The 19,779-nt window shown below is 35.7% G+C and overlaps 1 protein-coding gene across 3 annotated transcripts; it reads right to left on the reverse strand.

Moving 5' to 3' along the window:
- Positions 1-357: 357 nt before the first annotated feature.
- LOC103973984 (uncharacterized) lies at positions 358-19,104 on the reverse strand. Of its 3 annotated transcripts, none has more exons than XM_009388693.3 (12): positions 18,792-19,103; positions 18,583-18,711; positions 16,921-17,115; positions 15,975-16,022; positions 15,765-15,893; positions 14,261-14,385; positions 12,016-12,126; positions 4,815-4,923; positions 4,544-4,662; positions 4,022-4,175; positions 808-952; positions 358-666 (listed from the first exon to the last, which is right to left on the reverse strand). In XM_009388693.3, the coding sequence occupies exons 1-12, from the start codon at positions 18,903-18,905 to the stop codon at positions 611-613; spliced, it is 1,434 nt and encodes a 477-aa protein (XP_009386968.2). In that variant the 5' UTR covers positions 18,906-19,103; the 3' UTR covers positions 358-610. The 3 variants fall into 3 exon arrangements, with proteins under 3 accessions (XP_009386968.2, XP_009386967.2, XP_065046469.1); XM_009388692.3 differs by having other exon boundaries at positions 15,975-16,025; XM_065190397.1 differs by lacking the exon at positions 14,261-14,385 and having other exon boundaries at positions 12,016-12,122; positions 15,975-16,025; positions 18,792-19,104.
- Between the last annotated feature and the right edge of the window lie 675 nt (positions 19,105-19,779).

Genomic DNA, 19,779 nt, shown 5'->3' on the forward strand with positions numbered 1-19,779 from the left:
CTTGTATTACTTAGTCGTTGGTCATATCGATTCTTGCAAGCAATTGGCATCAGTACATCTCATCTCATGTGGGAGCGAACACGAAGTTGGGATTAATACTTCGGAAAATGTGATTTTATGATATTGTTTGATGATGCCACGGTTAATATCAAGGTTTAACTAACATCTGGTCTCTTGATCAAATACTTCGGTTGTGTGTCTTCCGGTTCAATTCCAACAAGTCTGAGTTGGAATGTTTTGTACATCCGTTATCCTATCATCCTTTGGGGCAAATTGTTTCTCCCAAGTGGGGTCTGATCTGAAGTGATACTTGAAGGAAAAAATCCGATCCCTTAGAAAAATTATGCCAAGACAAAATTGATACTTTGTCGAAGAACCAACAGTTTCCCTGTGAAAGATTTCAGAAAGCTTACAACTATTCCACAATAATGTGTTTTAATGGGTATCAATAATCATAATAAATTTGTATAAAGAAACATCAATTTAACATCACCCTCAAATGTGTTCAACCAAATGCGATGTCCATTTGAAGCTTTAGCAGAGGATGTAAACAGCCTTGGTAGTGCCTTCGATAAGAACATCCATTTCGGAATACATAGCTAATGAAGTCCTATTTTCGCAATATTCTTCTAAAAAAGCCATGTTTATGTGCTTTCAGATCCTCGGCTGCAATTTTACAAAGACCACCCTATTAAATCAGTAATTGGGAGAATCTCTTTGAGTCAAATTCAATACAAACAAAGACTACAAGCTTCGTTTTAGGTAGGGAAGTTTATAAGAGTATGTGTTAGTTCTTCATAAAATCACCTTTGAGCCTTCCAGCTTTGTAAAGAACTTCTTCCGCAATTGGCCTCCACTGTTCAGCGCACGAGCAGTAGATTCTCATCCCCACACTAAGTCCTCTCAACAGCTGCATTGTCCGGAGAACAGAAAATAGTTCCTCCGGGAACCTCTATTGCAGATAGACAGGTCATATTAGTAGTGTCATAAAAAGACAACTTGGAACAGGAAATTTCAGGCAGCACAGAAAGCTAACATCCTCTATCTGGCAAAAAAGACAACCTCCTAGACACTTCCAGTCAAAGTGGGCCCCGTATTAGAGATCCCTCAGAAAAACAAGGAAGGCCACTGCTGTCAAAGAATGCCAAGCAATCTAAACCTACAGCCCAGCCGATTTGCTTGTAACTTCTTTAACAAGAAAAAAGCTTATAAAGGCATAAGTTGGCACTTGTGAGCATGCCAAATGTTTTAGTGGAAAAGATGGACACCATAGCATCCTCAATTGCATATATCTTGACAAATTTCCTAAAATAATGTAATTTAATATGACTGTATGTCATTCCATCGGTCATCTTGTGGTTATAAGCATTTCATAATATGGGATTTAGCAAATATTTATGTTACAATACACTTTAGACTTTTTATCCAAACTAAGATGCTGGTATGCATTTTTTTTCTAATTTTTAATATTTTACCCTTTTGTCTGACTTGTGATTTTACATTTTAGATGTTATTTTCCCTCTAGTTTTTATCTATGATATATTGCTAGCCGTTCTTTATAGATTAAATTGTTTGTCATATCAGATACTGTATTATTTTATGGCTAAATTATCATTATCATGCTTATACTATCAATAAAATTTGAAGTATTTTTTTAAATCAGTTACAATTGTCTTAACATCATCTAACATAAATTGTACCTAACAGGATGCTGAGTTGTTGTAATAGTCAGCATGGAAAAAAAAGCTTGTAGTAAACTAAGGATAGGCTCACAATTTAGTGTGCTCATTTGTCACTTGATTTGACAATTAAACTACCATGTTATCATTTTAATGCATGCAAGTATTTCATCATGCTGACTCTAACAAAACATTCTATCAATAATTATAAATGAGAAATGATGGTACCAACAAGTTTGCTTTCTAAATTGAAAGAAGTTGAAGTTAGGGATGAGCTTCAAGTTTGCTTATTGTTTAAGCCTTTAAGGACCATTTGATTAATTTAGCATACAGAAGTTTACACTACTCTGAGGATGCATGTATCTTGCAATTTTTTAAAGGTTTTAAACTTCATAATTTTTAAATTTTACACATGGATAACTTTACTCGATCTTTGCTCTAATTCTATTCTACCAATTTGTCTTTGTTATTATATCAAATTATTAATATGATTTATTACATGCATTTATACTAACTACAGTTAAATTACACAAATTTCAAAGTACCATTATATAACACAATGTAATATTTTTGAATTAAAAATAGTCATGCAAATACTTCTCAATTAGTATCCACTAAGCACTGTCCCCTGAATGTAAATCCTAGTTCTGTCCCTCTCAAAAACCATAATGGAATAATATAATTCGTAAAACAAAAATATAACAATGATCACACAAAATTGATGCAATCAAGTTGACTTATTCAGTGTTATCCTCAGTAAAAAAGGGTTCTAAAATGCATTATAGCTTATACTGGACACTAAAGGAGTTGCCAAATGCTCAATAACAAAAACAAGTAGGTCTAACTACAAATTACTTCAATCCTGAGTGAATAACAAATAACGGTTCTTTGATGACCACAATGTGCATAGATTACTAATTGTCCACAAACTAAACAAGATGTAAGCAACAAAATGTTCAAAAAAACATAGTCAAGTTACATCGAACTCACATTTTATTGAAAATAATGCCTTATCTATACTCTCCTACTTGGCATTAACTGCAGGTAATATTTCAACTTATAAGTTCATAGGCTCTAAAGATATGCTGGCCTTTATTAACAAAGTTCTTTATTAACAACATAACATTCTTTATATGTTATGGCACACGTACTATATCAATATATACCTATAGATCTCAATTGAACCAGTCAGCATGGACCGATAGGAAGTCTGACGGTTGCAGCCCTCTAGGCTTACTGTTCTGAACTTCCCAGAAGGTAAGACAACCAATACCAAGCTGCACCCTAATGGTATGCTACTGGCAGATATTTTAATAGCATTTGACATCAATATATATATATATATATATATATATATCTGTGAGAGAGAGAGAGAGAGAGAGAGAGAGAGAGAGAGAGAGCTTTAACTGGAAATACTCTATAAAAAGGAGCCATTATACTTGGCGCTTAAAGCAGAAATCCCTCAATCATATTCAGCTATCTGATATCCTGTCAATTGCATTTGAAAATCAAATTATTAAGTGTTACCTATAGTTCCATAAACCATGCATGCATAGATGTCCATGATGTTGCATCTATGACCATGATCTACCATCAATAATTTTCTGGATAACATATCATAAGAGTTTTCCAGGTAGAATCTCCATATGTTATTTTGTATATTGCAGATCAGTTCCAAGCCATGATTATTTTATTAAGCTGACAGCTGAACTAATACTAGGTCCATGCTTTGCCACATGCGGACATTATAGTCATATTCTAAGCATTTGCATACACCTAGTTTGGATATTCCATTCGAATGTGAAGTCTCACATGTTCTAAGCTTTTTCTATTAAGTCGCACATGTGAAGCCTAGGCAGTATTGTTTGAAACATGCAAACATATGACTGACACAGTTGGTAACATGATGTCAAGGACCTGTACCTTCTTGGATCATGAAACATCAATAATATGGTGTTATCTGCATCAGGTTTAAAACTTCAGTCTGAAATCAGTTTCAACACTTTGTTAGACCGGGAAAATACTTGTATGCTGGGTGTTATACTATCTTGTATCATCCAGTATCACTGAAAAGACTAAAAAAAATGAAAAGTGACCAACACAGAGCTATATGGTCCAGTAACAGTATGTGGTTGGACAGGTAAATAACCTTCTGTACATATTGATCTGACCAATTTTTGAAACCCTAATATTCATTTATGAGTAATGATGTTTACTGAATAAATACAAAATTAATTATCATGTTATATCCACAACAGGAGATAATAATAGATTAAGCACTTAACATGGAAATTATGAAGCCTGAAAGATCATCACGTATACTACTACTAAGGATAGTGTACCTGGACAGTGATTTTGTTCAAAGAAGAGTCTTCTGAAAATGGTGAAATCATAGTTACTCCAGGAGGGAATTTAGTGTCAAACATTTTTCGTGCTAGCGTCAACAGTTCCTGGTCACCATCTGCATGTGTACTCAAGGTTTTGATACCAAGCTCCCTACATAATTTTGTCATTTGTTAAGATAAAAATTATATGCCAAAGTTGAAGAAAAACCAGATAATATCATTTCATGTCTATAAAACTTGATAGGTCAATATTCTGACTAGAACAGAGATAAGAACTCGCTTTATAACATATATTGATCCTTCACCAACCTAACCTACTGCTTGGTTTTCCTCTTAATTAAAGAGGTTTTGGTGTAAATCTTTGTGAAGGTGGCCCAAGGACCTCACCCAGGTAAATTTTTAGGTGGGGATTAGACCATCAGTTATTATCAGCAGAAAAAAGAAGAGAAAAAGAAATTCATGTTGGTCCTTCCTAGAATAGCGTAATACTATCCAACTAAAAGGTGAGAAATTATATACTCGACACTCAGTTTAGCCATTAGAGGGTCACTATCAGCCATAGCAAGCACAAGTTTTGCATATCCAAGCCTCAAACTGTCCGGAAGATCCTTCACTTGGCCGTAATCAAGTAAGGCAACCTGACACAAAAAGGAAAAAAAGAATATATAAGTTTAACGAACCTTGAAATTTAGATATTTGCAAGGAAATTTTCCTTGTTATGAATCACAACTGCAAGTGCGAACAAGAAAGAAATTTAGAACTGTTAGATACAAAATCATAAACAATTTGCCTCTGAGCCCTTGCAGATAAGTATGTTTCCTGGATGTGGATCTGCGTGAAAAAAGCCATTCTTTAATATCATTTGACCATATGCAAGTGTCAAACTTTTCAAGATTTTCCTGCATTAACACAAAAATTTCACTAGGAACTAAGATATCTTCCTTACCAAAGCATCTGTTATCTACACTTTAAATATGAATTTTTTTTAAATGTTTTATTTAATAACAAAAAGAAACTTCAGCAAGACAAATGCAATCAGCCAATTTGAAGGAGATTAACATAATCCATGTAGTTTAAATTTAAACCATGCAGCAAGGTATTTATGCAGCATAGAAACCATCAAAGATTTTGTTTTTTCACCAAAACATATATAAAATACTCAGCTTTCGAATTTTGAACTCCACAAGAAGCATTGTCATCAATCATGTACCTATATACCAAACATAGTTGTTTTTGCACTGAAAATAATTGACTAAATGAAGAAATTTAACAAATTATCCAAAAATCATATAAAATCGACTTGAGGCTATGTTTGAATCCATAATTTGAGGACCAGTGGGATTTTATTTTGATAAGAATCTAATAATTATGAATTCATAGGACAAGCAGAGAAAGAAGATGCATAGGAGGAAAGAGAGAATAAAGGTGACAGTTGGACTGATAACAACGAGGGTGTTGAATCCCAAGGTTTTGAATATCGATCCGTAGAGCTCGGTACGATACGTATCGGGATGTACCATCGGTATAACTTGGCGTACTGACGGTACATCCTAAAACCTTAAAAATACCTCAACCTACCACACCGCCTCAGTAACAGTCAAAATCCGGGGTAGTATCAGTCGGTACGCCTCAGTACTAGTCAGTACACCTCGGTACCGGTCAAAACACTAGTACCGCTCAATAGAGGGCGGTTCGCATACCGATATCCTCTCGGACCGGTACGTACTGCCCATACCAGGCGGTACACATCAAAATTGAGAACCTTGTTGAATCCTTTGATGATGGGCTGATAACGACGAGGTTGTTGAATCCTTTGGTGATGAAATCACTTTGATGATGAAATTAATTGATGAATTTGATGAACTAATGCATTATTGAGACAAGTAAGAAATACTTCGACTAAGGATGCAGCCCATTGAAAGATGGAATGTCCAATCAGAGAATCGATCATCATGCCAAAAGATCATCGAGGCAAGGAATGAAACGTTGAGCCTGATGATTGATCAATGTGACGAAAATTGGACATCATGCCAGAGGTGTCAGAAATTGAACATTATGTCGGAGGATAAGATGATGTGCCGGAAGTTTCAGTAATGTGCCGAAAGATTTGATGATATACTAGAAGTTGTGAAAATATGTTGAAAGTTGCGACAACATGCCAGAAGCTTCAACAATGTGTCAGATAAGCCATTAATGATTAGAAGACTTGATCAAAGTCATGTTGGGACAAATAAGGTTGGTATTCGGTTGGTTTGGAGCCCATCCATTGAAGCAAGCATTGAGCTTGAAGTTTGGCTGGACTTGAGCCCTTACTAGGTCAAACACACAACCGTACACTGCCCGAGAGTGATAGTACCACCAACACAAGAGATAGTACTGCTTGAGTCAACTGACAAGAATTGTTGATGCTTTGTTAAATATTATGGTGGTAGTCCTACCTACAATGGTGGTACCATCCAGTGTCGACTTTTGTGGCATGCCAAAAATTGTGATGGTAGTACCGCTCGAAGTCATTGTTAGTACCGACCATACCCTGAAATCACGAGAATTTAAACTTTTTGGTTCCACATTTTAGGGCTTTTAGGAGCTATAAATACTCAGGTTGACTGATAGAGCATTCATTCCTTGAGTTTGCAAGTGTTGAAGCTCTCTCTTTGAGTCTTGTTTCAGTCTCCTCCACCTTCTTGAGTTGAGTTATGATTCTAAGTGGTGGGAGGTGAGAGTTCTTTGTAAAAGAATTGAGTGTGGTTCTCTCCTAAAGCCTCAAAAACGAGAAGGTTGTAAAACATAGCTAATATTCATCCTTTGAAAAGAATATTGTTAGTGGAAGCTGATGACCTTGAGGATTAAAAAATTGGGTGTGGACATAGGTCGTGAAGACCATTCCACTATAAATCAGTGTGTCATTCTATCTCTTACTTGTGCCTCCATGATTGCATACTTAAATTGTTATCATGTATATTTTTCACTTGTGCTTAAAAACTAGGCTAATTTTGTTTCTGATACATGTTTTCTCGATTGAAATTCAAAATTTATATAAGTGCTAATTCACCCCTTTTAGTGTCATTAAGATCCTAACAATTGAAGATTAACACCTAAGAAAGAAACAATGACATTCTCAAACAATTAAGATGTGACTCCATCACATAACCACCTATCTTTATGAGACGAATTACATATTGAAAAACTAAAATGAGGATTTTCTTATTTAAATGGATTATGATTTATTAAATGTTTTCAAACTTGATTTTCAAAAATCACTAAACCAATGGATGAATGAAATGACTTTAAAAAATAAATATTTTCTTTAAATGCTAAAACTATAAATGTTTTATTTTATGTTTATAAAAGAATAGATTTAATCGAGTTTCTACTTGTGATATTAATATTTGACACTTTAAATCAAAAATGAAAGAATAAATAAAATAAAAGAATCTAAGATTAATCTTTTAATTCATAATTATAAATAATTTAAAATGAATCCAAGTGAATCTATTAGTGACATGTACACCTGCTTTACAATTATTATCAATAAATTGAAAGCACTTAGCAAAAGCTATATAAACCATGAATTGGTGAGTAAGATTTTAATGTCTTTTCCTAAGAGTTAAGATCCAAAGGTAACAACAATCCTAGAAAGTAAAGATTTGAATAATGTTCCTCTTAAAGAACTCATATGATATCTCATGATCTACGAAATAACTTGAAAGTTCATGATGAAAAAGAAAACCTACCAAGAAAATCGACATTACCCTAAATCCAAAGAAGATTATCTAAAATCCAAAAAAGGTGACTCAAGTAAAAGCTCGAATGATGACGATAAAGGCATCACACTTCTCACAAAAAGATTCAAGAAGTTTATAAAGAAAACAAGACAAATCAAACAAGAAAGGATGGTAAGACCAAAGAAGATTATCTAAAATCCAAATAAGGTGACTCAAGTAAAAGCTCGAGTGATGATGATAAAGACATCATACTTCTCACAAAAAGATTCAAGAAGTTTATGAAGAAAACAAGATAAATCAAACAAGAAAGGATTGTAAGACTAAAACCGAGCCTAAGAAATATGTAATCATATGCTACAAGTGTAAGAAGCAAGGATACTCCAAGAATGAGTGTCCACAACTGAAGAAGTCATCATCCCTAAAAAAAGAAAGTTTTTAAAGTAACATAGGATGAATTAAGTGAATCGAAGATGAAAGAGCAAGCCACTGAAGTAGTGGCAAATTATGCCCATATGACTTTCAACAATGAGATATTTAACTCTCTTGAAACATCTTTATCACATAAGAATTACTTAAACATTCTATGAATTACATGATGGACTTAAAAAGATTGGTCAAAAATATAATTCATTGGAAATGAACACTAATGAGTTTGATACGTTGAAAAATGCTCGGAAGAAATGAATGTCACCATGTTGTAAAAAATTTAAAGTAAAAAATAGTAACATTCATCGTAAGCTAAGCCAACCAATAGTAACATTCTTACACATGCTCCCTTAGTAAGAATGACCATTATAAATTAATTTGGGTATAAAAAAAGAACCATAAATAATTTAAACCTAAAAGGAAGCAAAGATAATGTTAAACATGAAAGACCAAAAGTTAAATAGATACCTAAACCAACACTCTTTCTTGTACATATGTCTGTAAACAAAAGCTGGAGTAAAAGATAGTAGATGCTTAAGGCATACAATCAAAGATCCTACATTTTTTCAAAGCTCACTATCCAAGATGAAAATTATGCCACACAATAATAAAAGAAAATTTATCAGTTCTCATACCCCTCAACCAATGTGAGACTAAATGGTCTTATTAGTGCTCCCTCCTGTAGGGGAGCTAAGGGCTCATAGCCAAGGTGCACAGCTCAGGAGCGAGTTTGATCGGCCAAGGTGCAGGCCTTAGGCCCTTCTTTTAGCGCCAATCTGATAGGGGACAATTTGGTCGTCCGACCATTGGTGCGGCCCGTAAACTCGCGAGGAATTGTCCGCTTTGGATGATGGGCGTACCCGCACGGTTTTGTCCTTTTCGGAGCATGTAAGCTGCAAAAGGTGCCTTTGAGGGTAAGGGAGACCTGGCGGACTTATGAGCCCTTGGTTCCCATACTCCTCAACCAATGTGGGACTAAATGGCCTTATCAGTGCTCCCTCCCGTAGGAGAGCTAAGGGCTCATAGCCAAGGTGCACGGCTCGGAAGTGAGTTTGCTCGGCCAAAGTGCAGGCCTTGGGCTCTCCTTCTAGCGCCAATCTGATAAGGGACAATTTGGTCGGTCGGCCATTGGTGCAGCCTGTAGGCTCGCGAAGAATTGTCCGCTTTGGGCGATGGGTGTACGCGCACGGTTTTGTCTTTTCGGAGCATGTGAGCTCCGAAAGGCGCCTCTGAGGGTAAGGGAGACCTGGCAGACTTATGAGCCCTTGGTTCTCATACTCCTCAACTAATGTGGGATTAAATGGCCTTATCAGTGCTCCCTCCCGTAGGAGTGCTAAGGGCTCATAGCCAAGGTGCACGGCTCGGGAGCAAGTTTGCTCGGTTGAGGAGCAGGCCTCAGGCCCTCCTTCTAACGTCAATCTGATAAGAGACAATTTGGTCGGTCGGCCATTGGTACGGCCCGTAGGCTCATGAGGAATTGTCCGCTTTGGGCGATGGACATACCCACACGGTTTTGTCCTTTCGGAGCATATGAGCTCCAAAAGGCGCCTCTGAGGGTAATGGAGACCTGACGGACTTATGAGCCCTTAGTTCTCATACTCCTCAACCAATGTGGGACTAAATTGCCTTATCAGTGCTCCCTCCCATAAGGGAGCCAAGGGCTTATAGCCAAGGTGCACGGCTCGAGAGCGAGTTTTCTCGGCCGAGGTGGAGGCCTCGGGCCCTCCTTCTAGCACCAATCTAATAAGGGACAATTTGGTCGGTCGGCCATTGGGGCGACCCGTAGGTTCGCGAGGAATTATCCGCTTTGGGCGATGGGTGTACCCGTATGGTTTTGTCCTTTCGGAGCATGTGAGCTTCAAAAGGCACCTCTAAGTTCTCATACTCCTCAACCAATGTGGGACTAAATTGCCTTATCAGTGCTCCCTCCCATAAGGGAGCCAAGGGCTTATAGCCAAGGTGCACGGCTCGAGAGCGAGTTTTCTCGGCCGAGGTGGAGGCCTCGGGCCCTCCTTCTAGCACCAATCTAATAAGGGACAATTTGGTCGGTCGGCCATTGGGGCGACCCGTAGGTTCGCGAGGAATTATCCGCTTTGGGCGATGGGTGTACCCGTATGGTTTTGTCCTTTCGGAGCATGTGAGCTTCAAAAGGCACCTCTAAGGGTAAGGGAGACTTAGCGGACTTATGAGCCCTTGGTTTCCATACTCAACCAATGTGGGACTAAATGGCCTTATTAAATGTACAAATAATCTTTATTTATTAGTTTAATAATATTATATATTTTAATATTTTAATATTTTAATATTTTAATATTTTAATATTTTAATATTTTAATATTTTAAAGTGCGTTGCTTCGCTCGAGCGAGCACCTGAGCGCCTTGGGCATTTTGGAACCTTGGTGCCTTTTGGCACCTAGCACTTTTTAAATCACTGAAGAGGAAAGAACAAATGTCTAGAAAGGAAGATAGCTATGGAGGAGGAGGAAAAAGGAAGAAGGTGAAGGAAGAAGAGGAGGCAGTGGAGGTAGAGGAAGAGGAAGCGATGGAGCAGGAGGAAGAGGAGGAGACAAAGAGAAGAGGAAGCATACCTGCAATCAACAGCACATAGTGGGTGACGAAGGTAGGCGGCATCGGATGGCATTCCGCACTTCCTGTGTTCATAAAAGAGGCCTCGACTTGCGTTTGCGAGCCCTAATTGATGGGTAAACCCTTTTTTTTTTAATGGGTCAGACAAGGCTACTCGAAACAAGGATCATCTACGTCTCGATTAACACTCAGACCGATGCACCACCCATTTTGTACCGATCCAAACAAAACATCATTCCATGGTACAATCACTAATTAGTTTTATCCTCATTATATTACCCTTTAACTGTTTATAAATAGTGAGCCCAATCCTTTTTGCAAGATATTCAGGATGCAAGTTTTTGTGAACTTCAATTTAGAGAATTCTCTAGAGGTATAAATGGCTGGAAATTCTTTTTTTATCCTTTTTCCTTTTTTGGAGTCTTCAATGGTTAGACATGTTTAGAACCTTAGTTAATTCTTTTAGCAAGGTTTTAACTCTCAGACAAATATTGGTTCATAATCTATAAGGGGTATGATATCAGTGTGCATATATTACCCAGTATCAGCTAAAGGAATTAAAGAATTAAATACCTACCAGTACCAAACAATATGGTTAGACAGACTTGTATTTGACACAATGGTTGTTATTATCTACCCCATTGATCAAAATTATCTGGATTTTAGTTTTTTTTTCTCTTTTCAGTCCAACTTTGGTATTTAGAACCTTGGTTAACTATATATGCACCTAGTGGACTAGCAACGTTTTCATTCTATGCATAGAATTTGTTTGGTCTGTAAGTTTAATGACTTGTTAAGTGTTTTCTGTTTCAGATTATGGTTGTGTGTTATTTGTATATTTGTAAGATGTCTTTCTGGACATTAAATATATGTTCTTGCCCTAGGATTGGGATGTAACAAAATATCTACATATGATAAATCAGCTGCTTTGTTATCAAAAATGAATCTTGACTCACTCAAGGTTAAAACAGATACATGCAAGTTTAATCAGATATAGCTATCATATAACAGTATAAGCAACAATTGGTATGGAACAGCATTTATTATTCAGCTATGTATATGCATACACATGCATATGTATATATGGATGTGTTCGTATGTGTCTATGCATATGCAAATGTGTATACATTTGTGTATATGTGAATGTGAGTATGCTTATATATATGTGCATATATTAAGCATTTGTTTCTATATGTTTATATATATACATATATATGTATAAACACAACAAACTCGGATGATACAGGAGCTTACTGCTTTGCAAGTGCTGCAAATTTACCACCAGGATCAATGCCCCTTTTTGCCATTTCATCACCAAGATTCATTATCGGGATACCATCAATAAATTCCATTGCAAAGACCTTCCTAATCAATTGGAAAAATGTTAAGATACTATATTCTTTCAAAAGCAAGAAATTTGGAAATAATGCTTTTAATATTTGACAACAACAAATGTAAGCATGAGAAACAAATTTACAATATGACTTTTGGCTCTTAATATCTTGTACAGCAAGAAAACAATATGCCATATATCTGCATCCTTAGGCACAGCATACGGCAAGCATATGGCAGGAACTATGACCAACTGACATGATTTAGCCACAAGGAATGGATTCTCAAAACTTGATAAGGTTGCAACAACTGAATCAAATGTTTTCATAAGCCAAACGGTTTCGTACTATACGTATTTAATGTCTCATGACCATAAAAATAGTGAACAAGAAAGCACGATAGACACATGTAGCATAGATCCTGATGTATTAACATTTACATCTACTGCAATTGTTATGCAGATCTGGAGAAACTGAATGTTCACAAAGAGAAAATAAGAAATGGTAAAAGAGATAAAGGAGATGATATGGTGTTAGTTTCTTTGCTAGTGTTTATTAGGACCTTATTTTGCATAATCATACTGACAATAAGGAACTTACAACAAATTGATCTACTTGACATAAAATAGCATAGATCTTTCTGAATAAACAAGGCAGCATAATGTAAGAGCAGACAACTTCTGTTTCTTTGCACATAATTGCGAAATTGAAAGTTCAAGCCTGCATCACAAAAAGGTGTAAAGTTGGACAATGTTTGCATCTTTTTAAGAATCTGCACAAAATTGCACTCCATACTGCCTATTTTGTCCTTCAAATATTAGAAACATTATTAAGTATTTAATTATAGTCCAATAGTTGACCTGCAATAGCAAATTGAGGCATCAAACAGAATGGAGCATCATGTCATATACCAACTCAACAGCTGGTAATGGAAGGGCTAGAATAAACTCTGTAAGCTCCTTCAGTCTCCAAATTTTGTCACATATTTTTCCTAGATACATTTTTATGAATGATATAATCAACTTGAGGTCTGACAATTGTACATTAGGGGTTTCAATAAATTAGCATAGCTTAGCTGGTTTTACTTTTTGTAATAGCTAGAGCCAAGTCAAAAAATTATCCCAAAGGTTAGCTATCTTATCAATATTACAGTAACATCATTCTTGATATAAGCAATTACTTTCTCATGAACTTGTTTGGTGAACATTAGTATTGACCAAAAGATATCCTAGGTTATCTGGCTTTTCATTCTTATTCTTCTACCAATTTCTTGTTTCTTGCTCTTAGACAATAAGGTCCTTTGGAGCATGGTTCGCATTACTAATCCATACCGATGTATTGACCAGCTACCAGTACGATAGATACCATGCCATATCGAGCATACCGACACATGATATATGAGAGCATACCAATGTACCACCCCGTAGCGGTCCCCTGTTGGACCGTTACATACTGCCCGTATCGAGCGGTATGCCGTGGTACGGCGAACCTTGCTTTGGAGACAAGCTGACATCTTTTTCTGCATTTAACAGCTTGTACTTACGTTTACCCCATGAAAGGAAGAGATAATAAGAATGATAATTACAGTCTGTGTGTCAAATATGGAATCTTCATACTTTAAATATGCAATAGAGTTAATCAGCTGTTCAGCATGTTTGAGAACATTTGCCGCCAGAAACTAGTGTACAGGAATTTAGACATGTGAGCAGCTGACATGACATCATCTCTAAATTATGTATAAAGAGATTGTTCAGTAATTTGCTGTCTGGGTCAAATGAAACAAAAATATATATTTTTTCAATGCTAGCAGCCAACCTATATGATACTGGAACAATATGTCAAATGAAACAACTCAAAACTTGCTTCTTAGCTAGTATCTGTATATACAGCAGTCAGTAGTGTTGCTAAGAAATTCAGCAAGCAACATCTAATAATCATGAGTAAATCATTGTTCAAAAGAAGATCCAGAATCACAGAGGCTTTTTAATCTGCGAAGTAAGTTCATAAATGCTTAAGATGCCAAATTTTTTTCTCCTTAGTCTCAATGATGGACAAGATTCCGCACATGAAATATAAAGTAAATAAAGTTGTATACATATATCCTAGACTTTTTTATCAAATGTCATGATAAAGACTAACTACAAATTTTCTCTATTCTATAATTTTACCTAGTCACCATGCCTGGAATGACACGTGGTACCAAAACAGGAACCTTCTTGTTGTTATCATGAAAAAACTTATTAATTTTTTCCATGGCTGCAGCTTCTCTCAGGAAATCAAATTCATAAGCAACCTTTAGAAGCAGGCGAAAGGAAAAAAATAGTTAGAAGTAAATAACCGCAAGCGAATTGAACATGATCAGTTCTAGAATGAATCTTCTAAACCAGAATTAAGGATAAGAAGATATTAGAACATATCAACATAGGAAATATAAGGTGAATTATAAAATGATCAACACAGTCATGTGTAAACTTAAAATATGATTAGATATTAATTGTGTAAATGTCATATAAAAGATATTCGATAGAAGTCTACACCATTGTAGGCAATCAGACTACCAAAATGAATGGTGATAATAAAAGTCCTAAGATGCTTTAATAATGCCATTGACTTGAAATACTTTCTGACAAATCATTCTGTTTACTGTCTGATCCAATTGTGACCATTCTAGTATATGTTATGTATGATTAATATGAATACTTAACCTTGACCTGTTAACGTGAAATAAGCAGACAGCACAGCCAAATAAGAAACAATATATTAGAAGCATAATTTTTTTTAATAAAAAGAAGAAAAAGCCTGGAAATTTTACATCACCAAAAGACTTAACATACCCAATGCATGGGAAACTGTCACCAAAATAGAGAAGTATACTCCCATGCTATGAAGTCTTAGGTGGAACCCAATTGAGGAGTTTATGGTTGTAAACCATAAACTTCAGCTAGTGGCAACTTCTTAAGTAAAATATATTGGCTTGTAAAAGTTATCATCCAAAATATGGTCTGATAGTAGAACCTACATGATGAATTTATAGTTGTTATTGAAAAGTTCAAGCATGGTAAGTCCTCAAGAACCTTGGAATCTCAAAGCTAAAATATAAAATTTAACTCCAGTGAAGGACCAAAGGACAAACCTATGATTATGGACATTCCAAATAGATCCTGTAGCTATTATATAACAGAGGTTACTCTGAGATACCCATTTGATTAAAAATTTAACATACAACTTGCTAGACAGAAGATAGTACATAAGATTATAGAGGTATAACCAAATTCGATTAGTCCAATTGCCTACAAGATCTTAGCAGTATTCCTGTCAGCTAAAAAAGAGATTCCATGATTTATTTGAGCTGATATGGCTAATCCAATCCTAAATCTGATGGCCACCCATGGTCCTGTAACCCTAACTACAAAATGGTGCTGTTGGTGTCTAAGTCTCTTTTCTCTAAATCATAATTATGATATTCTACCTCTTGTTTCTTTTCATCTGTTTCCTAAACATTCTCTTTTACAATCTCATTTATATGCAGTATTTTTATCATTTATAAAAAAATAAAACAAAGGTTTCTTATTGCAACTTTTCATCTACTATGTAACCATGAAGTATATTTTTAAAAATAGGTATGACAAATTAAAAAGAAAACTGAAAATACACTATAGCATATAGAAATACCTGTTTCTCAACTTCTTTGGTGAGTGAGAACAAATCAAAATTGATATCTGTCTTTTGTAAAAACAAGGCAAATGCTTGCAAGTTGTGAATATCTATCATCATCAAATGTTGAACCCCAGGATGTTGAACCTAGAGATTTTCACTGAAATTAATTATTATGGTAAATCAAAAATATTAAACAGCACATGTACTAAGTATGCTGTTTCTAACCTTGATTGCGACATCAGTCTTTAGACCTCTGAGTTTTGCTCGATGAACCTGCTATAATTCATCAAGAAAGATAAACAAGGTTTCAGAATGAGTGGTGAGATAGTATTCAGAAAAAGGGGCTTGTAACGAAACCACTGAAAGGAGACAAAAGTTGAATGTAGTCCGGCAACAAGCTAGTGAGTACCAATGATAAACTAAGATGGACCTTGGACAACATTTACGATGGACTAAACTAGAACTTTACTAATTTCTTTGCTTATGAAGATTTTACTATACTAACATAATATAGCTTTGTTAACTTGTGGGTTTTGACAACAAAATGTTAGCATCGCCGATGGTATATTACATTTTATCATTTGGATGCTTCCAAAACATAGAAACATATTCTTGCACAAATAAAGGAAAGCCCTGATGAAGTTCCAGTAATCAGAGCAATGAGTCTAGTATTAGAAATATCAGCAGTATTAGAATAACCATACTGCAGACATATCAAGATTCATTCAAAACCAATAAATTAAAATTCTATGATAATTTTAACAGATACTTCGAAATGCAATGAAGTTATAGTTGATGTTTAAAAGGTGGATTATGCAGTGTTACTCCTACCCTATTAAACAGAAACTACATAAAAAGGCAGATATATTAACACTTGATGCACTAGTCCTTAACATCTAATTAGTAAACTTTATAAGAGCTATTCTTGATGGACGTTTGGTCTTATGCTTGATAAGAGATATTCTTTATGTTTAATATATCTTTTAAAAAGAAATTGTTTTGTGATATAAAAAAAAAAAAAGAAAACCAACCCATTAACTACTTAAAACAATATAATTAAGTCAAATAATTAAGACTTCGATGAAAAAATATAGGCATGAGTTCAGCGCTTAGTAAATGCATTTGATCAGCATTATTGAACATGCACATATATTTGAACTCTGAACAGAACCTGTGCAATTGAAGCAGATCCAAGAGGTTCAGCATCAAATTGCTCAAAAATATCACTGAAATTTTGTCCCAACTCCTCCTCCAATATTTTCTGGATTACTGAAATTGGGGTAGCAGGAGCCTTATCACATAAAGTGACCAGTCGTTTTACCCATGCTGCTGGAGCTAAATCAGGTTTTCCAAGAATCTGTGCAGCCTGATAAAATCCTGATACCACTAAGAATCAAATTTGTCCAAAAAGATTTAGTTTAGCAGAAAGAACTAAGAAGCATACAGGATTTTCTTCCCAGAAAATTCATGAGAGGATAATGTGCGGGAAGAGTTTATGTAGTTTGAGTGATAGAGGTAGAATATCTCAAAGCCTATAAGAATAAAGAAATAGCAACTATAATGCAAGGACTCTTCATTCAGGGTTCCAAATTATTTGACTGGGGAAGAATAATGAAGCATGGAATAACTATATAAGATATGCGTAGGTACGATCTATGATGCTTGTATGATACTTCTAGAGCACATGTTTGATTCTTTGAGGAACCATCTGAATTTTTTATAATCATTAAAAAAATCATATGATATTTTAGGTTTTATGATGCTTAGGCAAATTTTCTTGATGAAACTTTGTTTTACTTGGATACTGATTCTTTGATTATATAGGCAGAATGATTCAATAGATTATTACATGTTATTTGTGTTAAGCAGAAAAGATGAATGAAATTAATAAAATGAGCATATTACCGATGGGTTCTTGCTATCTTCTGAGTTTGTGGCATACTATATTACCAAAAGCAAAAGACTTTTTCATCACGTGTGGCTAAAAATAGCTAGTCAATATCTAGCTTTTCCAACACATAGATATATATATATATATACATCTTATTTTTCAAGTTTTTATGTATCCCCATATCCTTATCGTGTCATATGTTTCCTTTTTTCTTTGACAAATGGTAAGTCGTAAAGGCAGGGCGGGATTGAATCTCAAGACCTTGCACCATTTCTTTACTAGCTAAGCTATCCAGCTCCTTCAAAAATTTGTCTGAAGAGAAATTGGGACCCTAACCTGTGGCTATGGGATACACCACAATCAAACCAATGTTTAAGGTGCATATGATGTCATATGTTATAAAAATATTTTTGCTTCTAGGGGAAGACTCTTCATGGATAACTACTTGTTTTCAGCTGTTCCAGATTATGAATATGAAAAATCCATTTTAATAAAGGTTTGATATCTTCAACATAAGGCATAGTATGTGTCAACCAATCCCCAGGCATCACAGCACATTAAAGAGGGAAACTCTCATTAATGCCGCAGAAAAGTGAAGGATAGATAAAAGCTTGGAAGAAATTTATTTGATAATGCATGTTTTTCATATTAAAGTATACAGAGGTAGGTAATGATTATCTGCAAGGCAGCCAGAAGAGTGTTTGAAATGAATTTTTAGATCATTATAAACGCTAGGAAAGAAAGAACACAGGTTGTGAACTAAAAAATTCTTCTTGCTAAGGAAATAACCTTGAGAGTATCAACTCAAAGACATCATTCTGGGAAATCAAGCAATTCATTGCTCCTAATGAGATCATTTTCAAGAAAGCCTCATTTCGCCCACAACAGAGAGACCATCCATTTAAAAGACATCTGCAAGCACGAAGAAGACCAATCCGGTACCTTTAGGAAGAGCCCACCAAGCTCAGAGCAGAGGGAGTACATCTTAACGGCCGCGAGCTCGTGCTGCCTCTCCCACATCGCCTCCCGCTTCTCCGCATCCTTGACGAGACCCGCTCGGAACTGGCAAACCTGGTCACACCCAAAACAGCAAATCCAAGAAGCCCATTAAGATCGAGACTATGGGACAGGAAGAGCGAGGAAGGGGAGACCTTGTAGGTCGTGTACACGTCGACGGCTCGAACCCAGAACTGGAGCGAGCGGTGGCAGGGGGCAAGCTGGGCGGCGAACTTCTCCCGGAACTCTCGAAGCCCAAGGGTCGGCATTTCAAATGGCGCTTCGAGCGAGGACGGGGGTTTCTAGCTAACGAATCGGGAACGAGAGGTAGCGGAGAGAGATGTAGCAGATTAGATGGGAATTCATCGCGTGCAGGCAACAGACCTGCGTTAATCCTTGGAGGTACTTGCAATGGCTCGTCGAGGGTACGATCGATGTCCACGAGAAGGGAAGCGTTACTTGATGTGCATAAGATGGTGCGTGATCTATTTGAGCGACTAAAAATAAAAGAAAAATAAAAGAATTTATTGATAATTTATTAGGGTTCACGTGGATGATAGTTATCAAAATGACTACGTTTGCTACAAGCTTATACGTTGTTCCTCAAATTTATTCCTCAAATTTATGTTTAAGATATATTTATATCTCTCCAAAACATATATATATATATATATATGAGGGAAAAATATGATTAACATATCTCTAGGTATAAATACTATACGCCCGAGATGAAAGTATCGTGCTCCTTATTAAAATCGTAAAGACGTTAAGAGGACGAGGGTGAATTAATGTTATTGAAATAAAGTTTCAATTTGTAAATTTCAATTGATAAAACTCGTATCGAAAATATGTTTAACTAAAAATGTAAGTAACGATAGTTTAAATCAGTAAGTAATGATAAAGGAAAATAAGAAAATGATGCAAACTGATTTATGATGGTTTGGTCATCCTGACCTACGTCCACTCTCGATTTTGTTAAGAACGAGTCGGCACTAAGAGGATGGGTGAATTAGTGCAATGGATAAAAATCACGTCAATTCAAAAATCTCATTTTGATTAAACCTGTTTCGGAAAGATATTAACTTGAAAGCGTATGGGAACGTAGTGAAAGCAATAAGAAGGTAAAACACTTTGGTAAATTGC

The sequence above is a fragment of the Musa acuminata genome, chromosome BXJ1-1 (assembly GCF_036884655.1).
Source record: "Musa acuminata AAA Group cultivar baxijiao chromosome BXJ1-1, Cavendish_Baxijiao_AAA, whole genome shotgun sequence".
Taxonomy (NCBI): Eukaryota; Viridiplantae; Streptophyta; class Magnoliopsida; order Zingiberales; family Musaceae; genus Musa; species Musa acuminata.